General features: G+C 38.3%; 1 protein-coding gene across 3 annotated transcripts in view; it reads left to right on the top strand.

Annotated features, from left to right (window-relative positions):
* Positions 1-13,363, top strand: part of COMMD10 (COMM domain containing 10) — a 117,589-nt gene that overhangs the window by 3,594 nt on the left and 100,632 nt on the right. For all 3 annotated transcript variants that reach the window (XM_069880600.1, XM_069880599.1, XM_069880601.1), the window contains exons 3-4: positions 186-296; positions 1,273-1,428. In XM_069880600.1, coding sequence (XP_069736701.1) covers positions 186-296; positions 1,273-1,428 — 267 coding nt within the window. The remainder of the gene's footprint in view (positions 1-185; positions 297-1,272; positions 1,429-13,363) is intronic.

Raw genomic sequence — 13,363 nt, 5'->3', positions numbered from 1 at the left:
TTGTTTTCATTGAGAAGAAATACATTGCATTTTTCTGTTGGAAAAGAACTTTAATTTGTTGTTTTTATTTAGAAACAAATGGACAGCCACTATGCTTATAAAAACGGGGAGAATGGTTTTGTTTTGAGAGGTATCTTCTGGGTCGCTAGATGCAATGTTAGGACTAACTTTTTTTTGTGCTTCAGGCTGAAAGTAGCTTCAGTGAAGAGGAGGAAGAAAAGCTTCAAATAGCTTTTTCATTGGAAAAGCAGGACCTTCATCTAGTTATTGAAACAATATCATTCATTTTGGAACAGGTACCTTGTTTCTATCCTTATGACTTGATTTTTTTATCCAATTGTAGATTTAAAAAATGTAAAAAACATGTTTCTATTAATTCCTTTTAACTTGAATCTGTAGTGTACTATGTATATTTTGGAGGTGTGATTTTGTTGCTTTTGTTTTCATGGCTTCCTGATTTGGATTGGACTCATTGCATTTGGGGAATGAGTTTCCTAAATATAGGAGATGGAATTGAGGTCTATATGACTGTGAGAGATGTGTTGATGATAATCATGAAGTTTAGTCTTTCCTTGTATTCATTGTAAGCAAGCCAGTTGTGCATTTTTTTAAATTCCAGTAGGGACAATATTAGATGGCATTTTTGAACACTGCTTAAGTTGCGCAAAGTAGGTTCAACAAGGCCAGGTGCCAAGTCCTGCACTTGGGGCACAACAACCCTGTGCAGCTACAGACTAGGAGAAGTCTGGCTGGAAACTGCCTGGAGGAGAGGGACCTGGGGGGTGTTGGTTGACAGTGACTGAACATGAGCCAGCAGTGGCCCAGGTGGCCAAGAAGGCCAATGGCATCTTGGCTTGGATCAGAAACAGTGTGACCAGCAGGTCCAGGGAAATTGGTTGTTCTACAGGTTGCATCCAACCCAAACCATTCTATGATTCATAATCACAATTGACTTCAAAGCCCAGGTTTTTTTCTGAGTGATAGTAATGCTACGTGCTGTGGAAACATGCTCAATTTTGGCTTGTATATGCATTTTTTCATAGTTTGTCTATTTTTGAGTCATTCGTAATATTGCATTCTGAGTTACAGTTGAGATAGTTACACTTTTCTATCTTCTCAGTCAGAGGGCTAAGACAAACAGGGTGCTTGCAGTCCCACAGAGAGTTGCTAGTAAAAATCTTGTGTGAACATGGTGGCCATCTATGGCAGAACGAATCTGTCACAACTTGTAGAGGCATACTTGACAACAGCAGTTATTTTTCTTTTTAACAGGCAGTCTATCATAATTTGAAGCCTGCTTCATTGCAGCAACAACTGCAAAGCATTCACCTGGATGAAGACAAAACTGAAGCATTTGCCAGTGCATGGGCTGCCGCGGGGCAAGATACGATTGAAAAGTTCAGGCAGAGGGTTTTGACCCCTCAGAAGGTAATGTTTTGTTTGTTTGTTTTCTAAGAGAGGATAAAGCTGTGTACACTTGTTTTAAAGCAAGGAGTTTAAACAAAGACACAATGTTTGTGACAAGCCAAGGTACTGGAAAATAAAAAGGGTTGTTATTGGGTAGTAGATAAATGTGATTTTGGCAGTGGAGTTCCAGCTGTCTCAAAGAGATGCTATGTGTTAACTGAGCTGCTTTAACAGTTGGAATCTGACTGTATGTGCTCTATTAGCAATGTTAAGGAATGCAACCTACATACCATTTTTTGAGATTTTTGGGAATATACTTTATGATATAGTGAGGGTAAAATGTGCTTATCAGCACGTGTAGTGGTTTAGCTCATGGCTTTAGTGCATCGGTCTATTGATTCTCTGTGCAGAAAATGTATCTGAACTCCTGCCATCTTTAATTTTGTAAGCTGCTGCATTTTCTGAGATGTTCACTATGATTTTGAGATACTTTTCTATGATGGCATAATAACCTTGCTTCATATGTGCCTGTTAAAACCTAGGTACATGCTGTGGAAGTATCATTGTGTCTTTAGGTATAAATGTCTGCGTCTGTGAGAAGGTGTAATAACACCTTTCTCTTGATTCATAATAAGCCTTCAGCTGCATTAGAAGATGATGCATACAGAACACAGTGTCAGCCAGGATCAAATGATTCAAAAGGATTGTGGAACACTGACTCAGTTATTCCTGCTTTATTTTTGTCATTGCTATATATCTTGTTGGGAAAAGTTTCAGTTTGTTACTTTATGATTTGATTAGGAAAATATATGTAGAAAATAATTTTTATTTATAAGATATACACGATACACTGACAGAAAGAGAACAACACAATTTATATCAGCAGGTTTACACCTAAACCCTAGAATTTTATTTAAGTGTCATGTACTCATTCTTTGAAGACAGGATATGTCTGTGGAGTAGACTAAGGACGTTCAGAATGGCGTCACAGAGGACTTTTTCTGAAGTGTTTAAACTTGATCCTTTGTAAAACTGCATAATTTAAAATACAAAACTTGCAGAATTTTCATAAGCGGAATTATAGTAACTCATTAATTTAACCTGGTAAATGACTGAAAATGTAAGTATGCAATAAAAAATGGAGTTGAGTGAGACATTTTGGACTTCTTTTTGAGATAATATTTACCAATACCAAGCATACAAGTCCCAAAGTTTAAACATCAGTGATACTCTGAGTATATAGGCAAGCATGACTGTCCATTGAAGGAGGCGAGTAATTTAAAAAACAAGTGAAATCATGGAATATTATAAGGCTAAATTTTCAGAGTACAGCATATGTGTGCAGAATGGAAGGCAATTCTCATGATACCCCCTGCAAAGCAGCTGTCTCGAGAATTTTCTTCAGGCAGACTCTACACTAATACATGTTTTACTGCTGAGTTTTCAGTGTATGAGGAACTTGTAAAAACACCTTTGATCTTATTTTATGTGGAGATTGCACCATACAAACCTGTGGTCCTTCTGTGTTCTAGTTTGGGGATGGCATTGACCTGTTTATTGTCTGCAGTTTAGTGAGCCCTGCAATGCACAGGACTTGTGATATATGTTACAGTTTTGGAGATACTTTGTGATTTCACCGTGATCTCATATAATGGAATTGTATTTTACCAGTATATTACATCCCACATAAAGAAGTTTTAAACTTTAGTTTATAATTAAGCTTTCAGAAAAGCAACTGCAAAAAATCATAGTGCAACTTACTTGCTTTATAGCATGAAAGCAGGTTTAAATATAGGTGTGTGCCTATACGTATGCTTAAAGCAGCATTTCACCCTCTTTTTTTTCTTTCCTTTTCCTATCCTAGATGACAAGTTTATTATCGGTTTGAAAGTGATTGTTGATTTTAAGGTGTAATTTGAGTTTGAACTTGAATTTACTTTCTTAGCTTGTTTTGAAAACATCTTAATCCTGTAGACTTCAGTTGAGTGTAAAACTCAAACTTCAAGAGGACATTTCCTTAATCCAAAGATTCCATTCACAGAACTAATTGCTAAATAAAGTATTTATTCTGCTAACATGGCAAACAGAGGTAAAATATTTTAAAAGCTGCATGGGATAATGGAAGAACTTGCCATCTGCTTATATTCTCATGGATCTCCTTGTAATGTTCTCTGAATGCAGTAGGTGACTGCATGATTCCTTCATTATTTCCCTCTGTATTCTGTAAGTAATTGTGTATCAGCACATACTTGCAGTTCTTGTACTTGTGATTCATTGTTATAGTAGCCAACTTGCTGTAAACTTTCATTGACATCTCAAATTGAAGTTAAAAAAGTTAGAATCCTGAAAAATACTTAGACCAGAATGTTAGCTTTTTAGATTAGATTTACAAGTTAGGTTTTTACATTGATTTAGACATTACATTAAGTATGTTCTTTGTAAAAGGAGGTGTTCTGCTGTTCATTTTTCTTACAGAAGCAATATTAGGTACATAAAAAGAATATGACTGTTCTGCTGTCTTAATTGTCAGCAACTTAATTACAGAATGGTTGAGATTGGAAGGGACCTCTGGAGGACTTCTGATCCAGCCTCTCTGCTCACCCAGGGCCACCTAGAGTTAGATGCCCAGGACTGTGTCCAGACAGCGTTTGAACATCACAAAGGGTGGAGACCCCACCACCTTCCCTGGTGCCAATGCTTGGTCACCCTCGAAGTGTGCAGCTGTTTTCCTATGTTTAGACAGAGCCTCCTGTGTGTCAGTTTGTGCCTGTTACCTGTTGTCCTGTCACTGGGTGCCACTGAGAAGAGCCTGTCTCTGTCCTCCTTGCACCCTTCCTTTGCGTATTTGTATGCACTGATGAGATCCCTCTGGTCCCTCTTTTCAGGCTAAATGGTTCCAGCTCTCTCAGCCTTTCCTCATACATGAGGTGTTCTAGTTCTTTCTTTATGTTAGTGACCCTTTATCTGGACTCTCTCCAGTATGTCCATCTCTCTTGAACTGAAGACCCCAGAATAGTACTATGGATGTGGCCTTACTGTTGCTAAGTAGAAGGGAAGGGTCATCTGCCTCAGCTTGCTGCAGGTGACCTAATTCAGCCGTAGGTATCATTAGCTTTCTCTGCTACAAGGTCATATTGCTGGCTCATGCTCAACTTGATGTCCAAGCCTGCTTTCCAGCTGGGTGGCCCCCAGCATGTACCGATGCCTGGGGTTGTTCTTCCCTAGATGCCGTATTTTGTATTTTCCCTCACTGAACTTCCTGAGGTTCCTGTTACCCCACTTTCCAAGCCTGTCCATGTCCATCTGGATGGCAGCACAATCTTGTGGTGGATCAGTCATTCCTCCCAGTTTTGTGTCTTCTACAAACTTGCTGAAGGTGCACTGTGCCTCATCATCTATATCATTAATGAAGACATTCAATAGGATTGGACGCTGTATTTGCCCCTGGGGTACACTGCCAGTTACTGGCTTCCAACTAGACTTTGTGCCACTGATCACCACCCTCTGGGCCTGGTCATTCAACCAATTTTCAATCCACCTTTCTGTCTGCATCATCAGCGTACATCAGCAGCTTCTCTATGAGGATCTTGCATGACATGGTACCAAAGGTCTCCCTGAAGTCAAGGCAGACTCTATCCTCTGCTCCCACCCTCTCTACGAAGCCAGTCATTTCATTGTAGAAGTTTTCTTAAGTCAGTCAAGCATGACTTCCCCCTTGTGAATCCGTGCTGACTACTTCAAGTCACCTTCTTGTTCTTAATGTGCCTGGAAATGATTTCCAGAACTAGTTGTCACCTTCCCAGGGACTGAGGTGAGGCTGATTGGCCATTATTTCCCTGAGTCCTCATTCTTGAAGACAGGATTGACATTTGCTTTTTTTTTTGTCAAAAAAAAAGACATTTTTGAGGACTGCTCTTTGGTGAGGAGTTTGGATATTTTTATTATGTGTTTGGATGGTTGGATTTTTTTAAGACTTGATTAATTCATGCTCTGTGTATGGCTGCAGTTGCATTCACAGTGATGCCTTTTTTTGTCAAATGTACCTTGAAGTTTTGTTAGTGATTCAGATTCCAGAACCGTAGCAGTTACTGTACTGTGTCATAAAACCTGTTCATTGTGTATCCTGTCTTTGACACCTTGGATGGAAGCATAGAGGTGTGGAATCCTCTAGCTAACGTCTTTGATGAAAACTTCTGCCTTAACTCATGACTTAGAAGCTGTCTTATATCCTGAAAGGTGATTGTTTAGCTGTTGTGAAATATCCTGCTTAATGAACCTGGAGATTTCAGTCTGTGTAGTTGCCTGATATCTGATTTTCTACCACTTGAGGGAAAAGTTGTATGTATTGATATTTTTTAAAAACAGTATATCCGTTATATTTTTATTTTATTGTATGCCCTGTTTTTTATTATGAGAAATACAAAAGGACAGTGTGGTCTTTCCTAGTTTCATTTTAAGATATGTAGTCTGTTATTTCTCACTGTCATTCCCTGGGAGTTTCCTGTTTGTCCTCCTTCGTGTCACCTATCTCCAACATGTTTCTGCTAGATTTTGTAAGAAAGTAATGTGAATAGAGTATGATATGAGTGTGCCTGGAACATAAATACTTTTGTGTGTTGGCTTTATAATGAAGTCTCCCTTAGGGGTCTGGGCTGGGATTAAAACTATTTAATGTCTTCACCAATGACATAGTGGGATTGAGTGGACCCTCAGCAAGTTTGTAGGTGACACCAAGCTCGGTGGTGAAATTGATTTGCTAGAGAGATGGGATGCCATCCAGAGAGACCTTGACAACCTTGGGAATGGGGACCAATGTGAACCTTACAAAGTTCTACAAGGCCTGGCACGAAGTCCTGCACTTAGCGCAGGGTAACATCTGGTATCTGTGCAGACTTGGGAATAAATGGCTTGAGAGCAACCCAGATGAAAAGGACTTGGGCATTGTGGTGCATGAAAAGACTTGGACATGAGCTGACAATGTGCACTTGGAGTCCAGAAAGTGAATTGAACCCTGGGCTATATAAAAAGGAAGTGTGACCAACAGGTTGAGTGAGATGATTCTGCCTCTCTGCTCTTCTCTGGTGAGACCCTACCTGGAGTACTGCACTGGAATCCTCGGTACAAGAAAGGCACGGACCTGTTGAAGTGGGTCCAGAGGAGGGCTGCAAAAATAATCAGGTAGCTTGAACACCTCTGCTATAGGCAAATCTGAAAGAGTTCGGGTTGTTCAGCTTGGAGAAAAGAATGCTCCAAGGAGACCTTATTGTGGCCTTTCAGTGCTTAAAGGGGGCTTACAAGAAAGATGGAGAGAGACTTTTTAGCAGGGTTTGTAGTAACAGGACAGGGGCAGCGGTTTTAAACTAAACATTCAGGTGGGATATAAGGAAGAAAATCTTTACAGCAGGAGTGGTGAGACACTGGAGCAGGTTGCCCAGAGCAGCTGTGGAAGCCCTGTCCCTGGAAGTGTTCAGTTGGGGCAGGGCTTTGAACAATGTGATCTGGTGAAAGATGTGCATGCCCACAGCAGGAAGGTTGGAGTACATCATCGTCAAAGATCCCTTCCAAACCAAACCATTATATGATCGTATGAATACAGACATTTTTTGTCTTTCATACTCTTTTAGAAGTGTATATGGACTTTTTGTCATAACGTATTTGGTGGAAGCTTTTACTGACCTGTTCAGGTGGTGAGTGGAACTACATATGAATTTAGGACTCAGAATTCTGTCTGTGACTATTTCGTTCCTTCACTTGCCATATGCTTTTCTGTATGCTTACTAACTCTGAATTTTATTTATAATGGCTGCAGGGGTTGTATGTATGGGCTTGCTCCCCTGGATTTGAGTGCAGAGCCAGAGTCATTTTTAGTATTACTGAGATACTGGTATTCTGTTCCAGCATGAGAAGGCATACAGAGAAGCTGTGTACAAGATATTTTGCAGTGTAACTAAGAAAGATCTAATGGGAATTTTATCTTTGTTTTAAAATGTCTTATTAAACTGCAAGTGGTAAAATAATTCAGAGTCTTTCCTGGCATCTAGACCTTAAAAGCTGTGTATTTTGGAAGTACTGAAATGCTGCTGTCAAGTCTGCTTTCCATAGCAGACACAAAGACCAGGCATTAATCTTTCATTTCTGTTCTAAGACAACATAAAATTGTGACACAACCATTGGAGCCTTTGGACAAATTGAAGGAAGAACTGAGGGTGGATTTCTTTATGGCCAAAACTAGAGGGTGAAGTTTTCTGTGATATTTTGGACATAAATCTTTGATTTTTTTTTTGGTGCCCACTGCTTAGGTGGTAGGATGTTATTGTCTTGAGAAATCAATAAAAACTGTAGAGTTGTACTAAAGCGGTATTATTTAATAGTATTTATTTTCTCATTTCATCTTTTCATTTTTCTTCATTGAATTATAGGCAGTCTTCAGCTGCACAGGGTTGTTAATTATGTATATTCTCCAGCTGCATCAATTGACTGTTTGAATCTTTACTCGTATGCCAGTCCCTTTATTGTATTATTTCTGCTGTATAATACAATCTTAATCAATTAGAATTATGGTATTTATATCAGTTTTTTGTTTGAAGCATTCTCAATTTGACCTCTAGAATGACAGGTCGGTGATAGTAATCAATCTGATCATGGTTTTAAGTCTTTGCTTGATAATGTATCAGTTTAGAAATCAGGACATGTTTATCAGATTAAAATGTATTTTTTCTCTCTGCAAAGAAGAGCTAGCTTTTCAGTAGGGTTTGCTATGAATTCTCATAGCAATTTTTCATCAATTCTGTTGCTTTTCTGCTCCCCCTCCCATTATGTTCTAGGTACTTTTTTTTTTTTAAAACCAGGTCAAGTTACACGCCTCACAGCTTTCTTGTTTTGGAAATCTAGTCAAGGTATCTTTAAAATATATATAATAAAAGAGATGAGTCGTATGTTGCCAAGCAGAGGAAGTTTTTTATAGTCTTCAGACAGCATTACTTAATATAATGATGCGTGGGAATGCAACTAGTGAAACTACGTACCTAAAATTCTTGACAGATCTGTCAATTCTGTATCTTGACTGGCTGTTTGAAGCCATATGGGAAAAACTCTGAAAGTAGTTTTCTCAGAAACTGGCCTTCTTGCTAAGGGGTATATATGTAATGCGAATGTGCTAAATTCCCTCTGCTAAATCTTGGCAAATGTACAGAAATAGTCTGAAACACATGCATCCTGTGGTGGTTGTGACAAAAAAAAGGAGAATTGTTGAGCTCTGTCTGTGTCATAGGGGAAAAATTCTTTCCAAAATAAGAAGAAATGCAAAATAAGGTAAGATACAGCTGAAACAAGAATCTCTCAGTTTCATGTTGGTGTCTGATGCACTAGTTGTTCTTACAGCAACAAATGGAGGTCACAAAGACCATGTTGTACCTACGGGCATTGTCACAATGAATTGTGAACCAACTTGCATTATGTGAAGCCATCACAGGCAGCGGCAAAGAGAATGCAAAAGATGAGTAATGTAGTAAAGAGACGTTTTTATACCTACTGAGATTATTAAATAGCCAGCTACAGCACAACTGAGTTTATTTAGTCTTTCACTTAATTAGCTTTCTTAATAGGTATTTTAATTGTTTACAATCTTTAGGTACTACTTCTTGAGGATTTTTTTAATGAGTTTCTTCCTATCCTTCTTACACTTTTCTATCTTCTACCAAGAAAGTGTGAATGAGAAAGGTTGGAAGATGGTGCTTTTTGAGAATGTTTAGAAACATCTGAAACATTTCTTCTGTTCCTACATGCAAAACGGCATCTTTTAAGGTTGTGAAAGGATACCATGCTTATCTTGTGTAACTTCCTGTGTAATACAAACCATGACTTTTATTCAATATGTAGAAGAGCTTTTGAAACATTTCTGGTTGTGATTTCAAGGCTTGAAGTGACAGGTAATTTCTGGCGTATTTTTTTATGGTTAATAAAAATGTATGCTTTATTGCTAATTAAAATCTAACTTCATCTTCCCACCACTGGATCTTGCTATATATACCTCTGTTACATACAAAGCCAGTCAGCTATGACTTTTCTGTGTAAGTGCTTGTAGACTGGTATTTTTACTGCAACTCTGCGCCCATATATTTCCCAGAGAGAGACAGAGTGCAACACCACATTTACCTTTTGCATGAAGTGAATTCCTAAATAATGGGGCTTTGGAAACTTGAATGCTGTTTCTAATGTTTGTCATACAGTCCCTTTCTGTTTGCTTTCAAGCAAGATGCTTATCAGTTAAAATACAAGTAGAGACGAAAACCTACAGTAATTTCAGTTAGGGAAAAGGCTTTTGAAGTTGTTCTGTCTTAGCACTAGTCTTGCTTTACCAATGTCATATCATATTATTTCTTTTGTTTTTTCCCTTTTGAAGTACACTGGTACTTTTTGGTGTGTGTCTTTTCTTTTTTTAAATTTAAAGATTAAAGATGTGAGGAGGTATGGGTTGAATATTTAATAAAGAAGTCTGAAAATCTGACTTTTCCTAGCATATGTGCTAAGTAAGGATTGCTGAAAAGAAACAGGACATTATCCTTGCAGACAAAAATGGCAAGTCAGGGGAAATTAATCCACCACGAAAAAGCCAATCTTGTATGAAGAATCTAGTTCATCTTACTTATTCACCAAATAAGATGGCTTTAGTTACATAATTTGTGCAGATTTTCCTTTTAGAATTAAATCTTGGTGTCTTTTTTTATTTTTAATATACTCTTAATATTTAAATCCTTTCTAAGAGGTAACTGAGGTTTGTCTTACTCCTCTTGCTTTTTCTAGCATTTAATTACAAGCCAGAACATCCCGTTTACAAATTTAAAAAGATATAAGTGAGACACCGTGTTTTTTTCTGCCTTCTAAAGTTACTGACATCATTAGGGAAAGTTGTCATGAGAGGTCTGCAAGTTGCACAGCAAACATAATGTATGCATCTCACTTCAGCGCCTCTCTATCCCGCTCACTTGGTTTAACCACTTGACTGGGTCTTTGGCCAAACCCTTCTTTGTTTCTGTTGTGGGTTTGGCATTGGCTGGACACCAGGGGCCCACCAAGCCACTCATCAATCCCTCTCCTCAGCTGGACAAGGGAGAGGAAAATATAACAAAAGACTCACGCGTCAGGGTGAAGACAGTGAGAGATCACCCACCCATTACTGTAACAGGCAAACCAGACTCGACTTGAGGAAAATGGATTTATTTTACTACCAGTAAATTCAGAAAGGGGTAATGAGAAATAGAAACTGAATCTTACAACATTTTACCCCCTGCCTCCCCATCTTTCTGGGTTCAACTTCACTCCTGATTTCTTTTGCCTCCTCACCTCCCTAACTGGCATGGGAGGAAAGAGAATGGAGGTTGCAATTAGTTCATCACACATTGTCTCTGCCTCTTCCTAAGCCTCCTCACGCACCTCCCCTGCTCTAGTGTAGGACCCTTCCCTCCCGTGGGAAGCAGTCTTCAATAAACTTCTCCGACATGAGTCTTTCCTGCATGCTGCTTCCCACACAAACCCTGTACAATTGCAATGGTCTTACAGTGCCTTCTTCCAAGACTGAGATACAATGATACAGAGATAGTTTCTCTTTGTTTTAGACTTTCAGAACTTTTCGTTTTAGCATTGTGTTTTCTTTGGTCAGTCTTTTTTACAAGATTCTGTAAATTCGCTGTCCGTCTGCCTGACCCAATCCAACAACAATTGCTTGGTCTTATGTTACAACTATCACCATTTCTAGTTTGTATGTGGTAGTACTTCAGAACCTAGAAGATTATTCTTGTTTGCTGGTGAAAAACGTAGTTGCTGCTTTCTTTTTAGTGTTGGGATTTTTTTGTCTGTTTGCTGATGGTCCTGCAGTGTCTACAAGATTAAGGCAGGGTCAGATTTGACATTGCACTGTAGTATTACTGTTTGATAGGAATGGTTGGACTCGATGATCCGGTGGGACTCTTCCAACCTGGTTATTCTATGATTCTATGATTCTATTGTGACTAGATAGATAAGATCCATCTGGTGACTCTTATTCTCTTATATGACTGAGATATGTTGCAGAACTATTGTTAAGGTTGCAAAGTACAGTCTTAAAATTTAGTAAGAGGCACTGTAGGTGACTGTGCAACCTTTGCATATTTTGGTTGTGCATATGTGTTATACCTATCTTTAATTACAGGCTTTCACTTTTTTATGAAAAACATTATTATCTTGACTGTTTTACGTGTATCCACCCATCTGTAAGGTTTTATTGGTAGTTACATACTGGTTTTGTGGTGTCTGCTGTGATGTCTTGGGTTTAATTTGAAGATTTGCCTGGTACTGTCAGCTGAAAATGCCTGTCAATCAACTTGTGACTCATCTCTGGATAAAAATCGAATCTTACAGATTTTAAATTTACCTCTGAAGAATGCTCTTTACTGAAACCACAAAATGCCTCAATAATCCATTTATAAAATGGAGATACTGAATGACATTCAAGATAAATATGTTTGTACAGTAGAGGGATGCATTTTGAAATATGCTATACCATCAGTTCTTTCCACTGCTGCTCAAAACGTGGTAGAGGACTGTAGTCAGGAACTTTATGCAACCAATATGAAAATCCAGCTGTTCCACTGCAGACTTCCTTACCCGAGGAGCAGTTCTTAGTGAGGCCTGCTGAAAAGAAGCTGCAACATCCAGAGCTTCCTTCAAAGATATTCATGCCTACTTAATACAACTGGATTCAGTAGTGACAACTAAAAATGAATGTGTTAATGGAGTCATTTCCCCTGCCTCCAGTGCTAGAGTTTCCCATCAGCAGGAAACTGATGCTTGATCTGGGGCTTATCCTGAAAGAAACACTCTCTTCCTGATTACAGAATATTTCTGTGATGAAGACTCTACCTGTGATAATGGGCCAATTGTACCCACTGCTTATTGTCTTCCACTTGAAATTGTGCACCTTTTTTCCTCTTTTAATATTTGTTTGCTATATTGAGTGTACTTTTAGCTTCATCCTGCTAGTGTCCTCTCTGCACTAACATTCTTTTCCTAAGCTGACTGGGAGAGTTTTTGAAGGAATTCAGTCAGATGTGTTTTGTCATCCTCCTCTTGGCCACATACCTAAATATTTTCATCATCATAGCAGGCAAAATTGACATTTTCATGTCTGATTTGGAGATTTGATTCTACAGTGTTGAGTGTGATGGTGGAGAGTGGAATTGGCATCTTAGGCTATAAATTTTAAAGAGCACATTTAATGATTTGCTCTAGTTTTGTGTTGGTGAGATTACACAGATCTGAAATTAATGGTGTGTTGTACACCTGTGCTTTTATTAACATGTAATACACATTTAGGCCTTTCTCATCCATGCAAAACTGATAGTTAATGTATTAAAAACATATATATGTGTTGCAGTTCTTTCTTTAAATGAAGAGTATTAATTCGTGTGACTATGACTTAGTACATTTTATCTAATTTGATTCTTGAGGAATGAAAGCAAAGGACCCTCGGACTTTAAAATGTGAATATTCTGACTTTCTTTTTCTACAATGAAATGAGGACTTGGTCTTTAGTGGAGTAACTGCTGGAGTCACTCTTTCAAGAATTAAACTGAGTGAAAGAATAACCATATTAGTTTTCCTCTAGGTTGTATGGTTTAAACAACTGCAGTAAGTGTACTATAAGTGAAAAGTCTGCACCAGAAACATTCTTATGTTATGGATTATTTATTTCCTCAAAATATTTTGTTAGTTGGAAAACATACCTAAACGTTTTGTGTCAGTGTGATAGATACTATTGTAATCAAATGAGAAAAAGATTTGCTGAAGGTGTCTTCCATATCCCATTATCTCACTTCACTGTTCATAACGGCTTCATTGAGAGTAATACTCTGGATGTCTTAGACTACATAAATAGCTCTTTCAGGTTGTTCCAGGAAATGTTTTAAAGTTGAACTATTCC

The sequence above is a fragment of the Phaenicophaeus curvirostris genome, chromosome Z (genome assembly GCF_032191515.1).
Source record: "Phaenicophaeus curvirostris isolate KB17595 chromosome Z, BPBGC_Pcur_1.0, whole genome shotgun sequence".
Lineage (NCBI taxonomy): Eukaryota > Metazoa > Chordata > Aves > Cuculiformes > Cuculidae > Phaenicophaeus > Phaenicophaeus curvirostris.
Note: the sequence above shows the minus strand (reverse complement) of the source record. Positions and strands in the feature narration are given on the sequence as shown.